Raw genomic sequence first — 26,259 nt, 5'->3', positions numbered from 1 at the left:
TTTAAAAATACATCTCTCTTCTCAAAAGAATTGAAATTCAGGACTCAAAAAAGATATTTGTGTTCATATCAGTATTATTCATAAGAGCCAATAAGTGGTGTAACCCAAGTATTCACTCACAGATGAATGGATAAGCAAAAGTGGTAAATGCATATAGCAGAATATTAGTCCTAAAGTACAGGAAATTCTAACACATGGTACAATATGGATGAAACATGAGTACATTATGCTGAGTGAAAGAAACCAGTCACAGGAAGACAAATACTGTATGAGTTCACTTATATAAGGCATCCAGAATAGGCAATTTCCATCGTGGAGATGGAAAGTAGAATGGTGACTGTTAGAGGCTTAGGGGGAAGGAGAGAAGGGTTATTATGTAATGGGGACAGAGTTTCCATTTTTCAAGATGGAAGATCTTGGAGATGGATGTGGTGATGGTTGTCCAGCAACTTAAAATGGTTCAGATGGGGGACTTCCCTGATAGGCTGGTGGTGAGCAGTGTGCCTACCAATGCACAGGACATGCACTTGATCCCTTTTCTGGGACGATCTCACATGTGTCGGAGCAACTAAGCCTGTGCATCACAACTACCAAAGTCCACAAGTTACAGTCCGTGCCCACAACAAGAGAAGCCACCACAATGACAAGCCCGCACACTGCAACAAGGAGTAGCCACCGTTTGCCACAACTAGAGAAAGCCCTAGTGTAACAACAAAGACCCAGCACAGCCAAAAATAAATAAATTAAAAAAAGAAAAAAGTTAAGATGGTAAAACAACAACAATGCATCTCAGTATACTCGATAGACTTAGTGGAAGCAAAGTCCCAAGTACTAAGTCTTCATTCTGTACTAGGCATCCTGCAAGGTGCCTGACCTCATTCAATTCTCACAACAAATCCCTTAAAGCAAAGGGACCTTAGGGAGGTGGATGAATCTAGAACCTATTATACAAAGTCAGTCAGAAAGAAAAACACAAATATCGTATATTAACGCATATATATGGAATCTAGAAAGATGGTGCTGATGTACTTATTTGCAGGGTGGCAATGGAGATGCAGACATAGAGAAAAGACTTGTGGATACAGGTGTTGGGGGGGTGGGAAGGAGAGGGTGGGACAAATGGAGAGAGTAGCATGGAAACACTATCATATATAAAATAGATGGCCAGTAGGAATTTGCTGTATGACTCAGGGAATTCAAACCAGGGGCTCTGTGACAACCTAGAGGGGTGGGATGGGGTGGGAGGTGGGACGGAGGTTCGGGAGTGGGGGGACATACGAATACCTATGGCTGATTCATGTTGATACATGGCAGAAACCAACACAATATTGTAAAACAATCATCCTTCAGTTAAAAACAAATAAATTTTTTAAAAGGGACCTTAGGTTCAATGGCTTGAACTGGCTCAAGGTCATGTCACTAGTAGATGAGGAAGGCTTGTCTCATTCAGCTCATGCCTGCCTGTCTGAATCCAGGGCCCAGAACTTTCCAGTGTCTCTTATAAAGGATGTAAAATGACTGTGGCTAAGTAGTAAAAGACCGGAAACTTAGTCTGCCTCCACCACAGCCCTTAGTGGTCCAGGGCCTTGTATATTGTTAGGTATTCGGTGTTTAATCTATTGAATACAAGGATGAATAGGGTCCAGCAATGAGAAAAAGACCAAGCATTCCAAGGTCAGTGCTGATGGAGTGCTCATTTCCTGCCTTCTCACTCTTAAGCTATCTCCTCAAGTGACTAATATTAGACTTGGGGCCGCTCCATTGATAACACCGCTTACCAGAGAGTCCACTGCCTGCTGCCCACACTGCCTTCCATCAGGGACAGCAAGGATCTGTGGAGGGTTCCTGATACATGTGTAAGTCAGAATGGTACTCTGAGACGGTAGGGGAGACATGGGGACTGTAGGTCTGGTCCTGTCAACCTGAATTGTCATGGGTATGTCACTTGTTAGTTCATCATGCGTGAAATGAGGGTTCCAATGCATAATATGGGGGCAGCCCTAATACTCTATCTGCAGAGCAGATGAAAAAGCACCCACTGTATGGGATGGATGATTCTTTCCAAATTCAGGGCTCTTCAGAAAAAGCAAGTTCAGAATTTGATGAATGTTTATCTTAAGAGCTATTGGAATTAAAATTGAGAGATGTAAGAATCTGACAGGCAGTACAAAGAAAAGGAACTGCTTATCTTTTAAAAGCATTTTAATGCTAAGCCTTCACCAAATAATTAAGCCCCACTTCACAAAGTGAAGTACACAGAACACCGGTCTGGGTGAGGCTCGAACATCAGGGACAAGAAAGTGTGGGAAACACTGTTTATGTGTTTTCTTCTGGGAGATCTGCCATGCACAGGAGTGGATTTGAAACTGATCAAAAAGAACTTAAACTCTGTTGAGTTTTTTTTTTCAATTTATCTATTTTTAATTGAAGCATAATTGCTTTATAGTATTTGTTGGTTTCTGCTTTTAACAATATAGTTCCCGCGCTTATTTGTCTGCAGCTCCCTACTTGTTGTTATCTTGTGTGTTTATTCAATGTAACAACTCAACATCTGGAGAAGTCATGGGGAAATGTTAAACCATAATTGAGTAATATAAATATTACCCACACAAAGTTTCTTAATCTCAGTTGTAACGTGGGAATAATATTCCACCAACCTCATGAGTAGAGATGACGATTAACGAGTTACTGTTTGTAAACCATGTAAAACAGCCTGACACATAGAAGTACTTACCAATCATTAAAACTAAATATTAATGTGCTGAACTGATTGATAAAAGAACTATGTTTAAATCAAGCCTTAAATTAGCCATAACACCAAGAGAAAGAAAAGTTATTTCTTACTAGGTTTTTCACAAAAGCTCTTTGATGATTCATTAAAGTTCTGGCGTGAAATCAGACAGAAACATTAAATTTTTGTCAAGTCAGCCTTCTTTATTCTGTCAGCACGGAAGGTAATGATTCTTACAAGTTTAAGTTTGTGTTAGAATACTAAAAAGGAGACTCCTGACAAAGGTCAAGAGCATCAGGCATGGAGTCCTAACTGGGCCACTCCTGCCATGTGACCTAGACAGTCCACTACTTACTCTCTCCACAGTTCAGTTTCCCCCTCTGTAAAACAGGGATACCACTAGTGCCTGTCATCACAGGATTGGTGGGAAGGTTCAGTGGACTAACACTAATAGCAACAGTAAAGCCAAACAACAGAGGCAAAGCAACTGAGTTCCAGATTCCAGAGAAGTTAGTTACCCACAGTATTACAGCAAGTACCTGGGCCTGGATTTGAACCCAAGCAATTAAATCCCAAAGCTCCTCTTCACGTCTGCCTCCCATTGATATAAGGACATACTCAGCATAGCACCTAGCCCATGGGAGCTGCCTTTTTTTTTTTAAACATCGTCACTGATTTTAAAGGTCCCAGAAATGGAATGGTACTTTAGAGCTTTAAGCGCTCTAGAGGTAACAAGTAGGAGGACAAGTTCTTTAAAAGTCTTTGATTTTTTTTCCCCTCCCTTCATTAACTCCTCTCATCCAGAGAAGTTCCTTTCCCATGGGAAACAGCTGCTATTTTTGTAGCACAGCTGTAAATTGTGCATTATTCCTATCCATTTGAAGCTAGGTGACAATATGCTATCATTCTGACCCAGCACTGAAATGAAATTGTAGTCACTTTTTCTTATAAGCAGAAGTGCCCTAGTCACACAGTTTCTTGGTAATTTCCACCTTTCAGGAGCTTAAAAAAAGAAAAGAAAAGAAATGCCTTGCTTTTACAAAGTCGTTTGCAGCTGGCTCAGTGATAAAACCTCGCCGTGTCAGCTTTCAGGAATCCTGTGTTTGTCTGTGTTGTGTTACCCAAGTAGCTTGTTATCTTTGCAGCTTAAGGGCTGACTTGGAAATTCAGGCTGTCAACTATTTAAAGAAAATGGAAGTCCTCACGCCACTATTTTAATTAACTTTCCAGAGAGCAAGGTTTGGTTATGATAGTGTTAACTTAAAATACTCTGAAGGAAAGAGGGCAGAAACAAAATGAGGAGGAGGATTGTTGTTTTAAAAGGCATTCTAGGAAGAAGAATTTGAACATAGCCACGATGGAGAAACAGTATAGGGTATGTAAAGAAAAGAGAAGAGAGTCGGGAACAAATATTAAGGAGTATGAATGGTAGAGCGTGGCTAGTTAAAACGTATTAATGCAGATTATATGGGGCCTTGAATGCCAGGTTAGGGTTTTGGAAGGTGGATGTCTATGCAATGGGAGATAAGAGATGTGTGGAAGTCAACAACGATCACATTTATGTCTTGGGAAAATAACAGGGGGTTATGTTTGGGTATTATGTATTACACAATGGAATAGGAACAGATCCAGGAACTCACTGACTATGTGAGTGAGTTTGGCCTAAAATTTCCATCCATTAATTTGTTAAATGGTGATGATAAAACTGTTGTAGGAACTGAATGAAATCAGGTATGGACTATTAAAATAATGTTACAGAAAGCAGTCAAACAATCAACACACACATGCATACTTTTACAGTCAGGCTGACTGGAGGAGACTGATGGCTGAGAAAGCCGGCGTTCTGATAGAAGTAAAGAAGGGAGCTGTCTGAGGTGGAGGAGAAAGGTGGGAGGGAAAAGGGAAAATCCTGACAGATGATTCAAGAGAGAAAGGAGCTTATACAAGGGGAGGCAGCGGCGGAGTTGGTCTGGGGGTTGGGATGCTGGCGGGTTCAGCTTTAGAAATGCTAAATATGAGAAAGAATGAGATATTTACAAGGAGTGGGTGGCCCAGAGCAGCCTCAAGAATTAGGTGTTCAATCAGTGTTTTAATTGAAAATGCCACATGGCTCTACTCCACGAGGGTAGTACTTGAAGATCTTTATTGAGCCATAATTAAACCTCAGTGAGCAAACTCAGTGAAGTTCTAAAAGCCATGGCATGTAAGCCAAGAGAGATGTGGAGTTCAGAATTGTCACTGAGGGAGCTCTGGATAGAAAAACAGATTCTCTGGAAGGAATCAAGGAAGTATCAGGCGTATATAAGTTCCCTTTCAGCACTTCATACTTTACCTCCTTTGAGGAATTTGCCTTTGCTTGTTCCCACTGGAGAAACATCACTTAGAAAAATAATCACAGATAACTCCAATCCCAATTATACAAAGATGTTCATCGAAGTATTATTTATATCAGCAAAAAATGGGAAGCAATTCATATTTAAGACAACAGGGGAGTGGTAGATTATGTCCATCAATTTGATGGAATATGAAAGTGGTGACTGGAGGAACCATTCTAAGCACTTTATATATATTAATTCAATCAGTCATCATAGCAATTCTATGGGGTATACACTAATAAAAGCCCTATTTTACAGATGAGGAAACTGAGGCTTGGTAAATTTAAATAACTTGTTCAAGATTGCACAGGTAATAACGGGCAGACCTGGGACTTCAGTGAGTCTGTCTGGTTCTAATGTCTTCACTCTAAACAGTATATAACATTGCCATAAATGCTACTTTTTATTTTTGCCTGGTTTTCCTAAATTAGTTTTATAACAAAACTTTGGAGGAAAAATATACCCTCTCCATTCAGGGGAGGAGGAGATCAAACAGGGAAGGAGTCGTGACAATGAGCGAAAATTCTTCTTTATATACCCAATGACAAAAGCTCATATTTCCTATTCTTTCAATCTCATCAGCAATAACTAATGCTCGTACAACAAACTATAATCTACAAAGTCCTTGAATCCATTCATAGCGCCAAAACTACCCAGCCAAGTCTCATTTTCTTCAGTCCCAATTTACAGATGAGGAAATGGAGGCTGAGAATGAGCACAGGGCTCATTCAATTTCATGGTGCTGGTTTCATGATTCCCAGTCCCAAGCTCCTTCTACTACTCAGCATGGTTTAGACAATTTCAAAACACTGTCCACCATTTCTTTAGTAATCACTCAGGAAAGCACCAGGAACACACTGAAATTAAGGAAAACGATTAACTTCGGTTTGGCCAGACTAACTCTCCAAACTTGACATCTTAGGGCTAAAAGGTCTGGGCTACCCAAGTACAGTTCTTTTTAAGACTTCTTCTGCCTCAGGCAAGCCATTTTCCCTAAAGGAGGTTTGCAGAATCAATCTTTTTCTCTTTCATTCTTTCCCCTGCCATGTGATTACAGCTTCTTCATACCTGTGTAGGTCCCAAAAAGCTCTTCAGAGGTTGCCAAGAGATGGGACAGGATGATGATAATGAAGAGGGAAATAATGATACTTTAATAGCTAATAATAACAGCCAAAGTGTATAGAGGGCTTGCTGCACGCCAGATACCGCTCTGGGCAATGTTTCCATACAGTTAATCTCACAACAGACCTGTGAAGGAGGTGCCATTATCTTGATGGGGAAATGAGGCTCAGAGGGTGTCCATCACATGCTTGACCAGGAGAAAGTGGGGGAGGAAGGGTTAGCAGTCCACAAACAGTGGAGTCTGAGTTGTTGGCCCTGAAAGCCTTCATTTATAAATCAACTTCAGACTCAGCCCCTAGCGAAGGAATTCCTTGCATATCTGATCTTCCTAGGAAATATGGCTCCTCCAGGGAAGACAAGAGTGGAGAACACAGCCGCTCTTGATGTTAACGACCTAGAGACTAATTTATCTTCTTTTTATGCCTTGACATTTTCTTTTAATTAAAAAAAAATATCAAAGAAGCTATCAGGGAAGATTTGTTGGAGAAGGAATAGGCTACCCACTCCAGTATTCTTGGCCTTCCCTTGTGGCTCAGCTGGTAAAGAATTCACTTGCAATGCAGAACTTGGTTCAATCCCTGGGTTGGGAAGATCCCCTGGAGAAGGGAAAGGCTACCCAGTCCAGTATTCTGGCCTGGAGAACTCCACGGACTATACAGAGTCGGACACGACTGAGTGACTTGCACTTTCAGTAATTTTTATGATTCCTTCAAAGCTTATTCACTAACCTAAAATTTTTTTTTTAATCACAGAACAGAGCTAAAAAGAGAATGCGGTGAGTGGATCTTGGCATGTTAAGTGGATGCCTCAGTCATTCTATCAAATTAAATGGGCAGATGTGGAAAGTGCACTGAGTTTCTGAAGTGAAGCACGACTCTGTGACTCCAAGTTTTCAAGCCTGGAAGGCATGATCTGGTTATCAGTCTGTTAAGGAGCACACTAGTCAAAGACTTGGCGGGGAATGAATACTAGTTGATCTGTAAATAATTTACTGGTAAAGTTTACCTGGAGTGGAACATTAACACGGTCGAGACGAGGCTTTCAGCCAGTCGTCAGCCTGTGAGCTGTTTTGAATCGGAGGCCTGGCCTCCACCTTTAACCCTTTCTACTACCTCCAATGGCAACTATTGCATGAAAAGAACAGACTGGAGAGGACAGAGGAGGGTGAATTCAAATATAAACACTCTCTGATGATTTGGCCAGTTAGGCAGTTAGGACCAGTAAGTGTCTCGGTGGCAATAATACAACTGTTAGGTCAAGTGTATGAAGGGTGAGGCCCCTTCAGGGCAGCTGCAAAAAGAAAGCCCCTATTAATCCCTTAACTAAGCAGCTGATGGATTTAATCTTTTTGTGCTTATAGTATATCTCTTCAAACACAGGATTAGTATAAGTTTAAAAAATCGGCACGGGTTACCCAAGCTTTTTATAGATTTTTTCATTTGCTAACAGATGACAGAAAATAGAACTTTGGAGCATTTCTGAGAACAAGTTCTGTCACTCCAGCTTGGAAAGCTTCATTGCCTGGATTCATTCACAAAAGAATAGGTTTCTATTTGAAGAGGAAAGAGACCTCCGTCTCTCGCCTAGGGATCTACTTTCTTTTGATTTTGCATCCATTGTTATTTAAAATAGCATTAAAAGATTCAGTGAGTTATTCTGCATTATTATATCAGAAAAGGAACCATACCTGGTATAATCCCCTTTGGCTTCCTAAAAAAAAAAAAAAGAGAGAGATGATCAGTTTGTACTGATGTTAATCAAGCTAAAAGAATTTTTACTCTTGATCATTCTCTACTCTTAAAATGCCCAAGTTTTGTTTCGAATTTTTTTTTGTTTGTTTCACAAGGAACCTTTTCCCTATTTAGCACACTGGAGAAATATGTGGCATTTAGGACATTGCTATTACTCATTAATTTCTCTTGTTTTTTCACAGACAAGACAAATCTATCTGAAAACGCATAGATGGTTATTTCTCCTTTTAAGTTTCGAAGATCACGTGATAAATGCTTGTCTACCAGAGCAGCACACTTTTTAGTCTGGATGCAGACCTTTTAAATCATTACAGATAAACCAACACATGCCATTTACTTTCTTTTTTTAAACCAGCATAGAACCCACTGTTTTTCTACTATGCATGCCTTTAAGAATTAAAGGGCTCTTTAACTCAACCTCAAGAAAAAGTATAGAAAAGTTACTAAATTTAAATGCAGATTACAGCTGTTGTGACAACTGCCGCCTCCCAAATTCAAGTCACCCAGAGCTCTTTGCCAGGAATATGGTCTTAACACTCCTTCCTCAGTGAAGTCTAAATTTCATTTTCTTCTGAGACACACAATGCCACATTCTCCCTCATCATGCAAACCACACGAAAACAGAAAACGGTGGCTCACATCTTATTCTGGCAAACAACCAGGCGACTTTAGAACATCAGCTACTGGCCCATGCACAAGTTTTCGAATTTCAGGCAGTTCACAAAACCCAATACACAAAACAAGCAAGTAAAGAGCGGTTTGTCAGTTCTTACCTGTAGAATGAGTGCCGCTAACCTGAAGATAGTTTCGCTGTCTACCTCGATTTGCCCCTGTCGGAGGAAAAGGAAAGCATCACTGAACACAGGCTGCCCTAGGTCGTAGCAAATGGCTGTGCAGTTCGGGAAGCTGTCACAGCTTGGCACCTCCAGTTTACGATCAAATGCAGATCATACCATTCCAGAGGAAAGGGAGGGGGGCGTGGAGAGACACATCCAGGGTTAAGGGGAAGCCACAGGGAGTGTGTGTGTGTGTGTAAAAGAGAGAGAGAGTGCGCGCTTTAATTTGCTGTGGGAAATTGTGTTTTGAGAGCAGTATTCTGGAAGGAACACATATGACTGAAAATTCAGACAGACTCTAAATGCATGAATAATTTTTATCTAAGTTCATTTTTACGCTCCGATTTTCTTAGTTTGTTCAGTGTTTTCCTGCATCATAGCAATTATTTTGGTATACATACACAATGCAAATATTATAAAAAATGTAAGTTCCACTTCTGTGTCAATGAGACTCTTGAATTAATATTTATAGTTTTATAGAGAAAATGTAAAGCCTTAAGAACCAGTTACAGCAAATGCTTAAAAGGCTAAAATTCTGTTGCTTTATACTGAAGTTTGATGAATCCTAATTTATCCTTTTTCCAGTATTTTATTTTTTAAGATCCCAAAGAAGAATAGGAGTTTCAGGCTGTAATTAACAGGAATACTTACTCAGGAAGGGATACACAAGTGTGTGTGTGTCGGAGGGGGGGGCGGGGCGGGGGATGGGGGACTGCCTCTATCAATAATACTCACATATACCTTTGTTTATTTTGTTAAATGTAATGACATAAGTAAATACCATTATTGCATTGTATGATAAATTCAACACTGAGTAGTAGACTAGGGTCATTATTTAAAAAACAATTTTTGGGGGTAAGATGCTAGCTTATAAGCATTATCACATGCTAAAACAATTCCATATAACCCTCTCCTTGTGTAAATCCTGTATAATTAGTACTCAGACTGCATAGTGTTTAAGAACACAGGTCTGCAAATGGCCCTGCACATTTTCTTTCTCCTTTCTACATGTTGAATCTGGGCTGAAGAGTTTTGTAATTACACCAAGTGTATCACTGGTAAGTACTTTAGTAGTTTTAAAGTAAATGCGCATTAGGTAGGTTTATAGGAGCAGTTAGCTCAGTGAGAATTTCTGGAAGGTTTATGCTTCTCTCTCAAGTTTCCAAATGACTTGACTGGGCTTCTCAAAAAAAGGAAAAAAAAAAACCCAAAAAACAAAAACTAGTAACAACAATTCTTTTAGAACTCATAAAATAAAAATATACAACCCCCAAATCGGGGATGTTACAATGTCAGCAGTGATAATTATCTGTGTTTCCCTTTTATTACAGAATGAAAACAAATTAACTTCATTTGCCAACATCTAAGTATTCCTTCTGAAACCTGAGGCAGAGGATCTGCTTCAAAGTTTTTTGCTTCAAAAGCTGACAGGCCCAGAGCCTTGGAATTCAAAGCTCGCCTATAATCTCTAGAAACAGATTATAAAATCAAAGAAGCCAGGTTGATTGCAGAAATCAATTGCCCTCTGTCTTTCAGGCAAGAGACAGTGGTTTTCTAATCTGGTGAAAGATGATGAAGCAGTTAATCCAACAGGTGAGGAAGGCGCTGATCAAGATTTAAATTTTAGAAAGGCTGAATCCCTTCTCTTCAAAGAAAAAGAAACTCATGCAGAGGGAGGGGAGCTTCTGGGGGGGGGGGTGCTAAAAAACATATTTGAGTTTGAAATTAGACCTGACCTCGTTAAGTCAAATTTGTCTTAAAATTGGAGAGACATCAAGTGTGTTAGTTCAAATATTAAAAAAAAAAAAAAAAAAAAAAAAACCTAAACTAAAGATGAATAAAATATATTGAAAATTATTGCCAACTCCTCTGCCACCCTGTGACCCCTCTGCTTCATCAGAATCTTAGATGAGTCATTTGAACAGTATTTTACACACCAACTTTTCAATTTAGTAAATGGAAGTCCAGCAGATAAAAAGACCTCAAACAGATACTTTTAAGGAAGCTGCCAAATATTTCTCTAACTTAGAAGAGTCATTAAATATTGAAAATGCTGAAATGAGGAGCTGAGGTATGAAAAGTACCAGGCTGGGACAGCTCTAGAGGAATAGGGAGGCAAATACGAACCTCACCTGTGGATTTTTTCACCTACACAGTTCAGTTCAGTTCAGTCGCTCAGTCATGTCCAACTCTTTTTCACCCAATGGACTGTAGCACGCCAGGCCTCCCTGTCCATCACCAACTCCCAGAGTTTACCCAAACTCATGTCCATTGAGTCGGTGATGCCATCCAACCATCTCATCCTCTGTCGTCCCCTTCTTCTCCTGCCTTCAATCTCCCAGCATTAGGATCTTTTCCAATGAGTCAGCTCTTCGCATGAGGTGGCCAAAGTATTGGAGTTTCAGCTTCAACATCAGTCCTTCCAATGAACACTCAGGACTGATCTCCTTTAGGATGGACTAGTTGGATCTCCTTGCAGTCCAAGGGACTCTCAAGAGTCTTTTTCAACACCGCAGTTCAAAAGCATCAATTCTTTGGCACTCAGCTTTCTTTATAGTCCAACTCTCACATCCATACATGACTACTGGAAAAACCACAGCCTTGACGAGATGGACCTTTGTTGGCAAAGAAATGTCTCTGCCTTTTAATATGCTGTCTAGGTTGGTCATAACTTTCCTTCTGTTAGGTAGGTAAAATAGGAAAAAAGAGTCCAAAATGGTGGTGGCTAAAAGACAAGGAAGGGAAAAGCCTGAGAAAATAGAACAAAAGAAGGTCCAAGGACCGGAGTGAGGACCTCAGGTAAAACAAATACCACTCCTGACTGGCCCAATTTACAGAGGACAGGCCCAGGGAGAGATAAACATATAAATAGAGGAGCCAAAGCTAACTCTCTCTCTCTCTCTTCCGCATGCTGGGGCGCTCTTCTCCTCATGTCTTTGGATCGACGTGCCCTCACGCCTCGATGGATTTTCCTGCTATCTTCTAAATAAAATAGAGCTGTAACACTGAGCTGTAACACTGATTTGTCTAAGAGCTATAACATGGTCCTTTTGAGACCTGAGAGCTATAACACAGTCTATCCAAGACCCGAGAGCTGTGACACATGGAGGGGGTTTTAATGTCCGTCACTCCAAATCTTTGTTGTGACGAGACAAAGAGCCGAGGAACATACACTTGCGTGACACTTCCAAGGAGTAAACGTCTTTTAATTTCATGGCTGTAATCACCATCTGCAGTGATTTTGGAGCCCCAAAAAATAAAGTCTGACACTGTTTCCCCATCTATTTACCATGAAGTGATGGGACCAGATGTCACGATCTTAGTTTCTGAATGTTGAGTTTTAAGCCAACTTTTTCACTCTCCTCTTTCACTTTCATCAAGAGGCTCTTTAGTTCTTCTTCACTTTCTGCCATAGGGTGATGTCACCTGCATATCTGAGGTTATTGATATTTCTCCCGGCAATCTTGATTCCAGCTTGTGCTTCATCCAGCCCAGCATTTCTCATGATGTACTCTGCATAGAAGTTAAATAAGCAGGGTGACAATATACAGCCTTGACGTACTCCTTTTCCTATTTGGAACCAGTCTGTTGTTCCATGTCCAGTTCTAACTGTTGCTTCCTGACCTGCAAACAGATTTCTCAAGAGGCAGGTAAGGTGGTCTGGTATTCCCATCTCTTTTAGAATTTTCCAGTTTGTTGTCATCCACACAGTCAAAGACTTTGGCATAGTCAATAAAGCAGAAATAGATGTTTTTCTGGAACCCTCTTGCCTTTTTGATGATCTAGCGGACATTATCTCTGGTTCCTCTGCCTTTGCTAAAACCAGCTTGAACATCTGGAAATTCATGGTTCACATATTGTTGAAGCCTTGGAGAATTTTGAGCATTTACTTTAGTAGTGTGTGAGATGAGTGCAATCGTGCGGTAGTCTGAGCATTCTTTGGCATTGCCTTTCTTTGGGACTGGAATGAAAACTGATCTTTTCTAGTCCTGTGGCTACTGCTGAGATTTCCAAATTTGCTGACATATTGAGTGCAGCACTTGAACAGCATCATCTTTTAGGACTTGAAATAGCTCATTCGGAATTCTATCACCTCCACTAGCTTTGTTTGTAGTGATGCTTCCTAAGGCCCACTTGACCTCACATTCCAGGATGTCTGGCTCTAGGTGAGTGATCACACCATCGTGATCATCTGGGTCGTGAAGATCTTTTTTGTACAGTTCTTCTGTGCATTCTTGCCACCTCTTCTTAATATCTTCTGCTTCTGTTAGGTCCATACCATTTTGAGCCCATCTTTGCATGAAATGTTCCCTTGGTATCTCTAATTTTCTTGAAGAGATCTCTATTCTTTCCCATTCTATTGTTTTCCTCTATTTCTTTGCACTGATCATGGAGGAAGGCTTTCTTATCTCTCTTTGCTATTCTTTGGAGCTCTGCATTCAAATTGGGTATATCTTTCCTTTTCTCCTTTGCCTTTAGCTTCTCTTCTTTTCACAGCTATTTGTAAGGCCTCCTCAGAGAGCTATTTGTAAGGCCTCCTCAGACAGCCATTTTGCTTTTTTGCATTTCTTTTTCTTGGGGATGGTCTTGATCCCTGTCTCTGGTACAGTGTCACAAACCTCTGTCCATAGTTCATCAGGCACTCTATCAGGTCTAGTCCCTTAAATCTATTTCCCACTTCCACTGTATAATCGAAAGTGATTTGATTTAGGTCATATCTGAATGGTCTAGTGGTTTTCCCTACTTTCTTCAAATTAAGTCTGTTTGACTGCTCCAGCCACCTACACAGTGGCCCCAACACAATTGTGGTGGAGGAAGGCACCGGGGGGATGCAGAGGTACGGTCCTTGAAAAGTACCATTCCAGGAGGAGAGGACAATGCCTGGTTTGACAAAGCTCCACATTCTTTTAAACATCTTAGCCCCCACCTCACCTTTTAGTTAACCACTGTCCTGGAAATCCAAGGCAACATATTTTATTTTAAGTTCCAGTACTGATTGTCAAGGTTATCTGACCTGTGTGTGGAGTTCATCCCAAACAATGGATGAACCAAGAATAATACGATTTTGCCTGGTTCTCAGTGCTTTCATATGGTGAAACTTAATTAAGACTTATACAGAATTCTAGAATTTCATGCCTGAAGGGTAAAAGTTCTTTAGAAACTGCAGTCTGCTCTGGAGAGAACATTTCTTTCACTTACAACCATGGCAACAGCGGTAACATTATAGGTATTGGGCAAGCTAACACTTGAGAAAGGGATCACCTCAAAGACAGGGGTAATGGGATCCTTCAGTGGGTTTCCATGACTGTCAAGGATAAACAAAGAGAAGTAGAGACGTGAGTCAAATGATGTAGCTGAATGCACAGAGGTAACATGAAACAGTACCAAGTGCTGGGGCTACATTCCCACTGCTAATTTAACTGGATTATGGATTCCATCACTAGGGCACTGGGTTCAGGCTCCACTTTGGACATCCTATCCTTGTCTTTGGCTTGTTAGCCCAGTTGATCAAGACATCATGCTAATGAGGTGAACTCTAGGTTTTGATTCCCAAGTAGGTGAACAGGATAAAAGAAAGTTTTAGAACTTGCAAGGGAACTTAGTGAAAACATGACTCCTGTGATTTTACATCCTCAGTGATGGCACTGAGGAACAGGAACGAGAAGCGTACTACTCAATCGCCCAGCAGATGTTGACTCTGCACTCTTTCTGCTCTACCATGCGTTAGTTAACTGAATTAGCTGTGACTCCAGTGCAAATCTCACCAGGAATCTTCTAAAAGCATGCTTCCGGTAAAAATGCAATCAGATGAGGCCAGAAAAATGACTCCAATGCCACTTATCCTGTTGGTAGGACAGCATGTCACCATCAAACACACATATTGACAGTAGAATGGGAAAGCTATTTCTGAAGACCCATTCTGCATTTTCTGTATTGATACAGTCCTCCACGGAAACTTATTCTGAACTATAGCAGTGAACATTAATAATCTGGTCACAGACATTAGGATTGAGAACTACTTGATAAAATGTTGAGAAATCCCAGTTTGTTTCCAAGTCTATTACTTTAGGGTTAAATCTACAAAAAAAAAAAAGAATTAACTTGTAGAACATTAACAAATAAATGTAGAAGAAATGAAAGAGATAAAAAATTACTGTTCGCAACAATTAGTACTGATGTACTGATTCATGCAGTATTGATGCAGGTAATAAACTTCAATAAATAAAAATAACGATTGGTTTTTTAAATATATTGCTATATATTTTATATATATATAGATATATATTCAAATGCTATTCATTTGGTATATATTCAAATGCTAAGAAAACCAAGTAAAACTACTTTTATAAGAAAAATCTAAAAAAAAAAAAAATTGGGTGAAAATTAGAAGAGAAACAGGTCAGAATATTTACATAATCACAAAGGGTTACTCTACAGGGGAAAATTAATTACAAAGGGGAAAACAGTAATTCCTCAATGGTGAAACCTGACAAGTACTATCCTACCCAAGGGATGAGATATCACCAGTAATTAGGAAAACCAGCCTCATGTGCCTTCTGATGATATGTACTGAGAAGAATGTGTGTGTGTGTGTGTTAGTCGCTCAGTTGTATCTAACTCTTTGCAATCCCACGGACTGTAGCCCACCAGGCTCCTCTGTCCAAGGAATTCTCCAGGCAAGAATACTAGAGTAGGTAGCCATTTCCTTCTCCAGGGGATCTTTCGGACCCCAGGATTGAACCCAGGTATTCTGCACTGAAGGCAGATTCTTTACTACCTGAGCCACCAGGGAAGCCCTGAAAAGGGTGTAACTTCATCTATATACAGTGCTGTGCTAGTACATGTAAATGTTTCACAACCAGAAATGGGGAAGGGGGTACAAGAACTGATTTGTAGAATTTGTTGATTTCCATGAAATCAACATGTAAACATTCCCACCATAGTGGATTTCAAGCTGTCATTATGGTATTACAGAACATAGCGTTGGGAAGTTATGTGAGAATTGGCTCTCATAGCTGGTACTGACTGACTCCAGCATACTGCTGGGTAGTATTCCTGCCAAAAATACATCACTAGATCTAATTATGAGGAACCTTGAGACAAACATCTGGCCCGTACTCTTCAAAAATGTCAGTGTGATGAATGCCAAAGAAAGGCTGACGAACTATTTGCAAGCAAAGAAGGTTAAAGAGTTCTAATAACTAAATGCTGTGTATTACATCAAATGCTTGATCCCTCTGGATCAAGAGGGAAAGCTGTTATAAAGGCACTACTGATATAAAACTGAACTGTATGTTAGGCAACATATAGGTTCAAGGTTAAGTCTTTTGAATGTGATCACTGTCATATGGTTCTATAAGAGATGTTCTTGATCCCAAGAAATACACCGTGAAATATTTACGGGTAAATAGTGTAACTTACTCACAAATGATTCAGGAAAAAAAATGAAACACATCTGGAGGTGTGTAGGGGGAGGGAGAGAAACAGTACAAATGTGGAAAATGTCAACAATTGGTGAATTTGGCTTGGCAAACATACTGGCATTTCTTGTGCTATTCGGGCAATTCTTCTGTAAGTTTGAAATTATTTCAAAATAAAAAGCTTGTTTAAAAACGGATGTATTTTCCTGGAGTGCTGGATATCTATTTGTTTTGATTTCCTCTCCCTTCCACCCCGACTCCCCTCTGCCCCCACTTTCAGACCATCCCATTCTTTTGGAGAACTGCTTGCTTCCTTCCTCACTGGATCTAATGGAAATACAATCATCCTTCTGTGGGCGAGAGATGGAGGATGGTTCAAAGACTTCTCCCTAGGGATTTTCCAAATTAGAACTAAGGGATCTCTCTGGTGATGAATGACAATGGGAAGATGTGGACCAGAGACAATCAGCGACCGTAGATGGACAGAAAGGAGCGTCTTAATATTGGTGTTGGGTATTGACTGTATCCACTGCTAGGCTGGGCCAGACTTCAAAGCCTGGTTAAAGTTCAAAACCTGTAAAGAATGATACCTTGTTTGCTACCTACATGCTCTTACCTTGGTTTACTAGTAAGCCTGCAAACAGTGAGATGAACCAGTGGGATAAGGATACAAATGAATGAGTTGGTACTAGAGGATCCTGGGAGCCTCTCTAATACCTTCTGTGCACACGACTACATGGAGGGAGGACTCTGCCAGGCAAGAGAAACCAGAGCAACTGGCTGACTAATTTTGTATACAATCAGGCAGGGAAGGGTCCACATCAACACTTAATACCTACCTACCATCTAACAAGACAGTTCTCGCTAGGCCATAAAAACATACTTGCCTGGTGAAAGGAAATAAAATTTCCTATTTTCTAGGAGTTATCATGCCCCTAAAGGGCCAGGCCATAAATACCACACTTGCACTCCCTCCTCCCCATGTGTAAATAAGCCAGTACTTTCTCCTTTTTCATCCAAGCTAGTTGTGAGAGGCAATGTCCACAGAGGATGGTCTCAGTGAATATTGTCTCCATTTGTTCTTTCAGATTGACCTCAGTACAGCTAACAAGAAGATAATTTCTTCATGGGGGTAGGTGGTCTGTCCTGTACATTGTAGAGTATTAAGCATCGCTCCCAGCCTCTGCTCACTAGATTCCAGTAGCAGCCTCCCCAAGTTGTGACAACCAAAAATGTCTCCAGAGTTGCCAAAGGGTTCCTTTGGGAACACGAATTGAGAACCATTGCTCTAGATTCACTAAATTTATTCCTAGATTAAGCTAGAAACATCAGAAACCTACAAACCAGAACCAAAAGGATTTCCCCAGGTAAAACTCTTTTTCCTTTTTAAACTGTGTTCTAGCACCACTCTTCCGGCTTATGATGAGAAACAAAATAAGAAATAAGCCTCAGAAATTCATTATTTTAATAACTTTAGGTGTGTTGTTCAGGACATGGTTCATTACACCATATAATATCCCTTTACGAGGACCCATGAGAGCAGTTTCTGATTCTTAGGACCAGTGATAACTATGTTCTTTTCAGCAGCTGCTTTGTTTTTAACCTTAATGACCATTGTGCTTTATGTAAGTGATTGTAACACCCTCAAGCGTTGGCTCTTAAGGGAAAATGGATTTCAAATTTGTAGCTAAATGCTTTATATTCACCATGTTGAATGTTTTACACTAACCTTAACTTGGCAGCTTCTAATTATTTCCACCTTTGTTTTCTCACAAATAATTCTTATTTCATCACTTAACACATTTTAGAGTTTTTTTTTCCCCTTTTTATTGAAGTATATATGGTAAAATGCACAACTCTGTGCAGCTTGATGAATTTTGATGTGTGTATATACTCACATAACCATCACCTGGATCAAGATATCAAACATGCTTACTAATTTTTTCACCTTAGGGAAATGTATATATATTTTATAAACCACATCAAATTAAAAACCTGATTTTGTTAATTAGAAAGGTGCAAAATAATACTGCAAAATTGTTTCAGCTTGTAAATTTTTGATTACTAACCAACTTCAGGATTTCCCTTGCAATTGCCTATTATTTACTATTGCCTATCTGTGAAATGACCCTTTTTTTCACTTAGCTATTTTAGAATTTATTTTTACAACTTGAGCTACCAATACTAATGCTTTGTCTGGTCTATGGAGCAGAAATTGTGTCCTTCAAGCTGTTCACCTCTGGCATTCTCTCCTTCTCCTGTGAAGTCAGACTGGACTTGGGCCTCCCACACTGGAAGAATCTATGGGTCCTTGAGTACGTAATTTTTTTCTGAAACTCCTCAGTTCCTCCTCTGTAAAATGGGGAGTGATAATATTGAAGTACTGAGTTGTTTGGAGCATGAAGTATAAATATAAAGCATTTATCATGAAGAGTAGCCCCTCAAGACTCTTAGTGTTAATCTCTCTGCACTGATGTTTACCATGTTGCTTTTTACATCCTTATATATCATTATATCTACAGCTCTCTACTTTGGTCTGGGACACTGCTCAATTTTCATGTAGTTCCATAACATTTCATCACTCTTCCTTTATACTATGTCTCTGTATCTGAGAAAAGCTTTAACTTTCCATAATAATCTTTGATATTCTTTTCCACTTACGTTTTTAAAGAAATTTTAAAAATAATCTCATCAAGCTTTTAAAAAGATAAGAGTAATTTGTCTTCCTCTTTGGAACTATAACACATCTCTATTGAAATTGCTCTAAAGTGATCATAAAGCTTCATGATATAACATGCAGATCACCTACATCCTGTGTCAGGATTAATAATCAGTCTTTTACATTTTCCTATATAAATAAGCCACTTTTTTTTCATTCTACTAATCTGGTTATCCTTATGTAGGATTATTATTATTATTTTTAGTGTATTTAACTTATATTTAATTTCTTCACCAAAGCCAATAATGCTAATAAAGTTTGGCTAATTCATTTTTATTTCCTAGACACGTAGTGAAATTGTTTGTAAATAATATTTTGGTTCAGTTCTTTGCAATGTATGGTGGTATAACTGATGGCACTGTACTAAAGAAGACATTTTACTTAACACATCAAAATAGCACTTCTTCCAAACATTGCCGGTGGACCAACTTAAGTTAGTTCTGGACTAACTTTTTGGTAAGGTCCACTAAAGCACACCACACACATGCAGTATGCTACAGCAAGTCTACTCCTAGGTACACACATAACAAATATGTTTACATATGCCCTCGAAAGAGCAGGTGCTAGGACCATTATGGCAGTTCTACTGGTGATAACCAAATACTGCAAGCTACCCAAAAGCCCGTTTACATACATGTGAAAATCAAAGTCGCTCAGTCTTGTCCGACTCTTTGCATCTCCATGGATATACAGTCCGTGGAATTCTCCAGGCCAGAATACTGGAGTGGGTAGCCATTCCCTTCTCCCAGGGATCTTCCCAACCTGGGGATTGAACCTAGGTCTCCCGCATTGCAGGTGGATTCTTTAGCAGCTGAGGCACCAGAGAAGCCAATAAACTGTGGTATACTCATACTCTGAACTGCCATTCAGTGGGGAAAATGAATAAACTGGCTGCAACTACACACAGCAACATGAATGAATCTCATAAATATAATTTGAGCAAAAGAAGCTATATGTCTAAAAGGTATAAACTGTAGGACTTCAGTTTTATAAAATACAAAATCAGCCCAAACTAATAAATGCTAATTTAAGTCTTGGTAGTGGGGGAATTAATGACTGGAATAACATGTGGGAGACTTCTCACGTATTGGTAATGTTTGTTTCCTTGACAGTGATGCCAGTCGCACGTATGTGTTCAATTTGTGAAAGTTCATTGAACTGCACCCTTACATCATATACACTTTCCTACATGTACACTTAAATATAAAGAGAAAGAAAAAAACAGAACTACCAATTTTCCCTCAGTTTTTCCCATTTTCCCCATTTTACTTAATGTCAGTTTGATCCTGAGTTGCTCAGGTCCAAGGTCTCCTTTGGGTACAGAGTCGGGAATTGAGTAACCTGTGCTACTGTGTATGGTGACTGTGTTTCCACCTTCGAATGTAGTACAACCTTACTTATCTTCTTTATTGTCTCCATATCCCCCATCACCTCTATCTAATAGGTTAAGATCCTAGGGCATGGGTTTTTATCTATTCTGGCCCTAGCTATATCTCCAGGACCTAGAACACTGCCTGGCAGACAGCAAGTACTCAGAACATTTGTAGAATATCAACTAGAAGAGTAGTAACCGAAAAAGTTGTGAGAGGGAGCATTTTTATCTTTCCTTTTTAAAAAAGGAAGGATGTTTCCTGATTCACTGTGCAGTTGATTTGCCTTGATTTCCAGCTATCTGAACCATGAGAACAACCAAGCGCAGGTGTTCCATGGGTGTGTATCACAGTTTCAAAGATATAAGTAGTAGGACCAAAGTATCTGGATGGACTGCTTCTCAGAAACTAGATCACAATGAAGATAGGAGCCAAGAGAAAAAAGTATGCAGGATGTGAATTAGTGCTGGGTTGTGGGAGGATAACAGAACTGAATATACAGGTATGGAAATGAGAAAAAAGGATATGGAAACAAGAATAAGTGAATCAGATCATCTTTTTCCATGGTGGAGCCCAGGTATGGTTTGTGAAATGCATGTTATTTTTTGGTGGACAGATGGCACACATTTTTGTTCTTGGAATGAAGTTCCAAAGAGACCCTGGTTTCTAGATATCATTCTCCACTGAAACCAAAAGGGCTGATTCCAAGGCTATGGCAGTGGGAGCAGTTAGAGGATCAAAATGAATGAGAGAGGAGATTAAAATACACTGAGGGGGGAAAAAAGTCCCTAAGTTCATGCTGATACTTAAAAATATTTTAAAAGGTAGAGAGGAGAAGACAGGAAAATTATTCTTTACAGATGACTGCTAATAAATATTGAAGGTGATAGAAATAGAGAATCACCATTTACAATCACTGTATATCATAGTACTAACCAGAGTACTCCTGAGAGTCCCTTGGACTCCAAGGAGATCAAACCAGTCAATCCTAAAGGAAATTAACCTTAAATATTTATTGGAGGGACTGTTGCTGAAGCTCTAATACTGTAGTCACCTAATGTGAAGAGCTGACTCATTAGAAAAGACAATGATGCTAGGAAAGACTGAAGGGAAAAGAAGAGGGTGGCAGAGGATGAGATACTTAGATAGCATCACCGACTCAATGAGTAGGAATCTGAGCAAACTCCAGGAGATGGTGAAGGACAGAGGAGCCTGGAGTGCTTGCAGTCCACGGGGTCACAAAGAGTCAGACAGGTCTTAGGGACTGAACAATAACAACCATAGGACTAACTGGCTTAGGCAAGAATACCCCTGGAGGCCAAGATTACTGTGTCAAAGACTGTTGGGAAACAGGATGGTCAAACAGCCTCAAAGTGCTGACTCTAGACAAGTTAGTACTTACAAAGGAGAAAAGACGAAGAGAAATCTGGCAGATATTAGCTGCACTGTGAGGCTTGCAGGATCTTAGTTCCCCAACAAGGGATTGAATCCAAGCCATGGCAGTGAAAGCCTGAGTCCTAACCACTGGACAACCAGGGAATTCCAGGCAGATACCACCTTAACCAAAAACAAAGCCTACTGCCATTGCAAGCCTCTTGTGAGACACACTGAGAAAAACACAACATCATTTAAGCAGTATTCTTGCCACAAAGAAATTGTTTTAGACTCATGGCTCTGAAACTTTCCTGTATAGTAGAGTTACTAAGAAAGCCATAAAGAACAGAGAGGCCCAGACTCATGAAGCAGGATATGGTGAAACAGGGCAGGCTGTGGGTCTCTGTAGTTTCGCCAATCTCTCAGATGATCCGGAGACATACCCAACATGCTGTATGTCTGGAATCGCTGAATTAGACAAATCCATATTTCACAAGTTGGGAGACATTCTTCAAGGCAAAAGGCCTTTACTTTTAAAAAATACCAGCGTAAGAAAAGCCAAGGAAAGACTGGACATCTGTTTCCCATTTTGGAGACTATATCATGACACCTAAAAGCAATGTGTGATCCTAGATGGATCCTGGTCCCGAAAAGGAAAAAACAAAAACAACAAACTAGCTCAAAAGTTAATTACTAAGACAGTGTGAATGGGAACTGTGTATTAGATACAGTTTGTGAAATATGGTATTAATCTCATAAAACTCTAAACCGCACATGGGCAGAGATCCACTTAAGTCAGTGGTCCCCAACCTTTTTGGCACCAGGGACCAGTTTTGCAGAAGACAATTTTCCCACAGATTGGAGGAGGTGGTTTTGGGATGGCTCAAGCACATTCCATTTATTGTGCACTTTATTTTTATTATTATTACATCAGCTCCACCTCAGATCATCAGGCATTAGATCCTGGAGCTGGGGACCCTTGGTTTACCAGGTTGCAAGTCACCCCTATACACACAGCACCTGTGTGGTATCTAGCACATAGTGGACATTCAATAAATATTTTAAATGAATTAATCTATACTTAGAAAAAAACAACCAAACATTTCAATAACAAGTTTCTACCAGATGATGCTGCAAAAAATATCATCAGAACTATGAGTCTTCCTCCATCCAATTCTTTTTACTTCCCCTCCTATTCTGAGATCTGGAGGCTCTGCTTTATTTCTTTTGAACCCAGGAAGAATGAGACTGTCACATGGCCAAACATCAGAGAGACTGGCTCCTGCCAACAATATCTGAATCCCTTTAATAAACTCTCACACCAACACAGTTGCAAAGCAAGGGAGTGAGTGTTCATGAGACTGCTCTGAAAACGAGAGGTGTAGTGATCTACAGCCAAATCATTAAGAGATTCAAGAAAGGGGAGCCTAAATAGGTCAGGTTCTGCTAATAGGCATGGAGGTTCCAAGGCACCCACAGCTGATAAATAAGAGGGGAGACAATTGGAGAACAGATGAATAATCGTCATTAGACACTCAGAACCTAGCTCTCTGCTTCTGTATTTATCTTTATGCATTATTAGATTACATACACAGCAGATGTTAATTACAGCATTCTAATTGCTTAAATGCACCCTGGCACCGATTTATGATTACAATTTGAACTTGTAGCAGTGGAGTGTCCTGAAGAAAAACTAGTCATATTTAAAAAACAAAAATGCAAGGTGCTTACCAGATAATCAAGGATGATTAGAGGGAGAAAGGATGAATCACGAGAAAGAAAGTTATGGTCATGATGTTAAAATAAAGCTTTTGAATAAATAAGCCCCACCAAAGTTAGTATCCCATCCTAATATTCCAGATGCTTTTTTGCAGGAGTGAACATTCAGTGATACTTTTATTTTTAGGATTACTGTGCCTCCATTTGATTGGTCCTCCCATTTGTTATTATTTTTTTCTCCAATAGAGTATGTCACATTTAAATTGTTTACACCAATATCCTCCTTTTATGCCATAATTGTGGTCATTTATGCTCAAGTTCTTCAGTATTCTCGCCTGGAGAATTCCACAGACAGAGGATCCTGGAGGGCTACAGTCCATGGGATTGCAGAATTGGACAGGACTGAACGGCTAACACTTTCTTCTTATAAATGGTAACAGCTTATAAAAAGTCCCCTTGGGAATTTTGGAAGAATATTGTCAATAACAACAACAAAAATCAGAAACATGTAAGTGCTAATGATCTGTTCCTAGAGGTGGACATATACTAATTCATTGACTCCTTGGGACAACCCTACGAGGAGATATCAATATTACCTCAGTTCACAGGTCAGGGGACTAAAGATTAGGAGATCACAGTAGACTTACTTAAGGCCACCTACCCTTTCAGTGGTGCTGTCAGGATTCAAGCTGGGACCAACCCTCCACAGTGCCCCCCACCTTTGCCATATGGCACGTATTGAGCCCATACTTTGGTCTCTCCAAGGAGTGAACAAGACACTCTTGGCTGGTGTCTAATATCCACAAAATATCTACTGACTTCACTCCAGTTGGGACGTAATTTATACTCTTATATATTTCATGCATTCTTAGTAAATTAAAAATTGTAACTATTTATGGCCGATTCAACAGGTTCAATGAAATGAGTAGCCTGCTTTATTTCCCAATGAATTTATATTGTAAAACATTAATATTAAGATTCTTTAATTATGAAATGAAAGTCTCCCATTCAATTTCTTCTTTCTGAAAAGTATAAAAATAGCTTTGCAAACCTCCTCCTTAGGTCTCTTAAACATGTATAACAGGGCAGAAAGGCAAATGACATCTGTTTCTAGCATGGGTTAATAGATGATAGATGGACAGGGAAATGGATGGACACAGAGAGAGAATGGGTATGGGTAAATTAGTTTTTAGAAGTTACTTTGCTACGCTCCTTTTGAAATACAACATTTGAGTCTTCAAGGATGTCAACTTAAGCATTTTCCAAAGCAGGAACCATACAAAAAAATTGGATTTCTATAATAAATTAGGAAAATATCTTCCAGAGTCATTTCATCCATTCCTAGATTTTAAGATATTATATTTTCAGCTGAATGGACCATCTACCTCCTCTTTCCGTCATCCAAACATTCACTGTGCAATTTTTAAGTATTATGACTTTTTTTGAGTGACAATTTAGCTACAATGCTATTCTTTTGGCCCCTTTCTGTGATGATGATTTGCCAAAAAAGTATTTACTAAAAGTTTAAATGTTTTAAGGTAAGTCATGTTAAATAGCACCATTATGAAATACAAATCTTACAGCTCGACGTTTAGTGGCTCTTTTCAATGTAATCAACAAATATTTGAGTGCCTACTTGTGCTGGCAAAATATCAATGAACAAATAATTCATTCTTTGTAAATTTACCCCGGGCAGTGCCAACTGGAGTGCATTTCCCTTATACTCTAAGACCTTGTTCTTTTGCCTCTTTGGGCGGGCCTTGGATTTTTCATCCAAGGACTGACCAATTTCCTCTTTAGCATCTCACGGAGGTGGTAAAGGCAGTGACAAAGCACGTGTGACAGGTACCCGAGGATTACAACTGACATGTGTTATAAGCTATTATTACGAAAACTTGCATTTAGACAAATGCAAAGGCAGCACAGATCTCAATATTCATGGTATAAGACATGTAATTTAAATGTTAGGAAAACATAGAGGGAAAACCACATGAAACAGGGAAAAGTGAAATACTGATTATAAAACTCCCAACAGCCCTTTAAAATAGGCATTCGATTGCTTTCTTCCTCATGGATTGGCTAGTCTTCAAACCAACTCTGCTGTTTGGCTTAGTGATTTCACTGGGTAAATAGTGATGGCTAGTTATTTTGAGAAAGTGTGCTCACCTCTCTGTAGACAGAACTTACATCCTGCAAAATTCAGTTTCTGTTACCGACCCGTTAAATAATTTCAGCACCGTGAAATTGAGCTTAAGGATTAAAATACACACATTCACATAGGCAAACACTCTCAAATTCCAACAGAGTTTTACAACTCTACCAAGCTAGCAGACAGACTGGATATATCTTAGTCCTTGGTAAGGACTCAAATTGTTGGTTGTTGAACTACATGGAATAATTCCAGGATAAGAGTCATGAATGAGATGCTGACAGTAATGGACTGGTTACAGAGGAATACGTTTCATGTTCTGTTAGGTGAGCTGAGACTAATTCCTCTCTTTTAAGGCATTGTAAACAGGGACACTAATACGTCTTACTATGAATGTGTACTTTTTAAAAAGCCTCTTTGTGGACTTCCCTGGTGGCACAGTGAATAGGAATCTACCTGATAATGCAGGGGAGAGGGGTTTGATCCCCGGTCCAGGAAGATCCGACATGCTGCCGACCAACTAAGCCCATGCACCACAACTAAGCATGCGAGATGCAACGACAAAGGCTGCATGCCACAACTACTGCACCCATGTGCTGCGACTACTGAAGTCCACATGCCTAGAGCCGGTGCTCTGCAACAAGAGAAGCCACCACAAGGAGAAGCCTGCGCACTGCAACTAGAGAGCAGCC

The 26,259-nt window shown here is 39.8% G+C and overlaps 1 protein-coding gene across 4 annotated transcripts in view; it reads right to left on the bottom strand.

Moving 5' to 3' along the window:
* The window catches only part of FRMD4B (FERM domain containing 4B), a 193,989-nt gene that overhangs the window by 65,833 nt on the left and 101,897 nt on the right, over positions 1 to 26,259 (bottom strand). For all 4 annotated transcript variants that reach the window (XM_055557789.1, XM_055557788.1, XM_055557791.1 and 1 more), the window contains exons 6-7: positions 8,753 to 8,809; positions 7,916 to 7,938 (exon numbers count right to left, since the gene is read on the bottom strand). In XM_055557789.1, coding sequence (XP_055413764.1) covers positions 7,916 to 7,938; positions 8,753 to 8,809 — 80 coding nt within the window. The remainder of the gene's footprint in view (positions 1 to 7,915; positions 7,939 to 8,752; positions 8,810 to 26,259) is intronic.

The sequence above is a fragment of the Bubalus kerabau genome, chromosome 20 (assembly GCF_029407905.1).
Source record: "Bubalus kerabau isolate K-KA32 ecotype Philippines breed swamp buffalo chromosome 20, PCC_UOA_SB_1v2, whole genome shotgun sequence".
NCBI classification, from domain to species: domain Eukaryota; kingdom Metazoa; phylum Chordata; class Mammalia; order Artiodactyla; family Bovidae; genus Bubalus; species Bubalus kerabau.
This window is presented reverse-complemented; position numbering and strand designations above follow the sequence as displayed.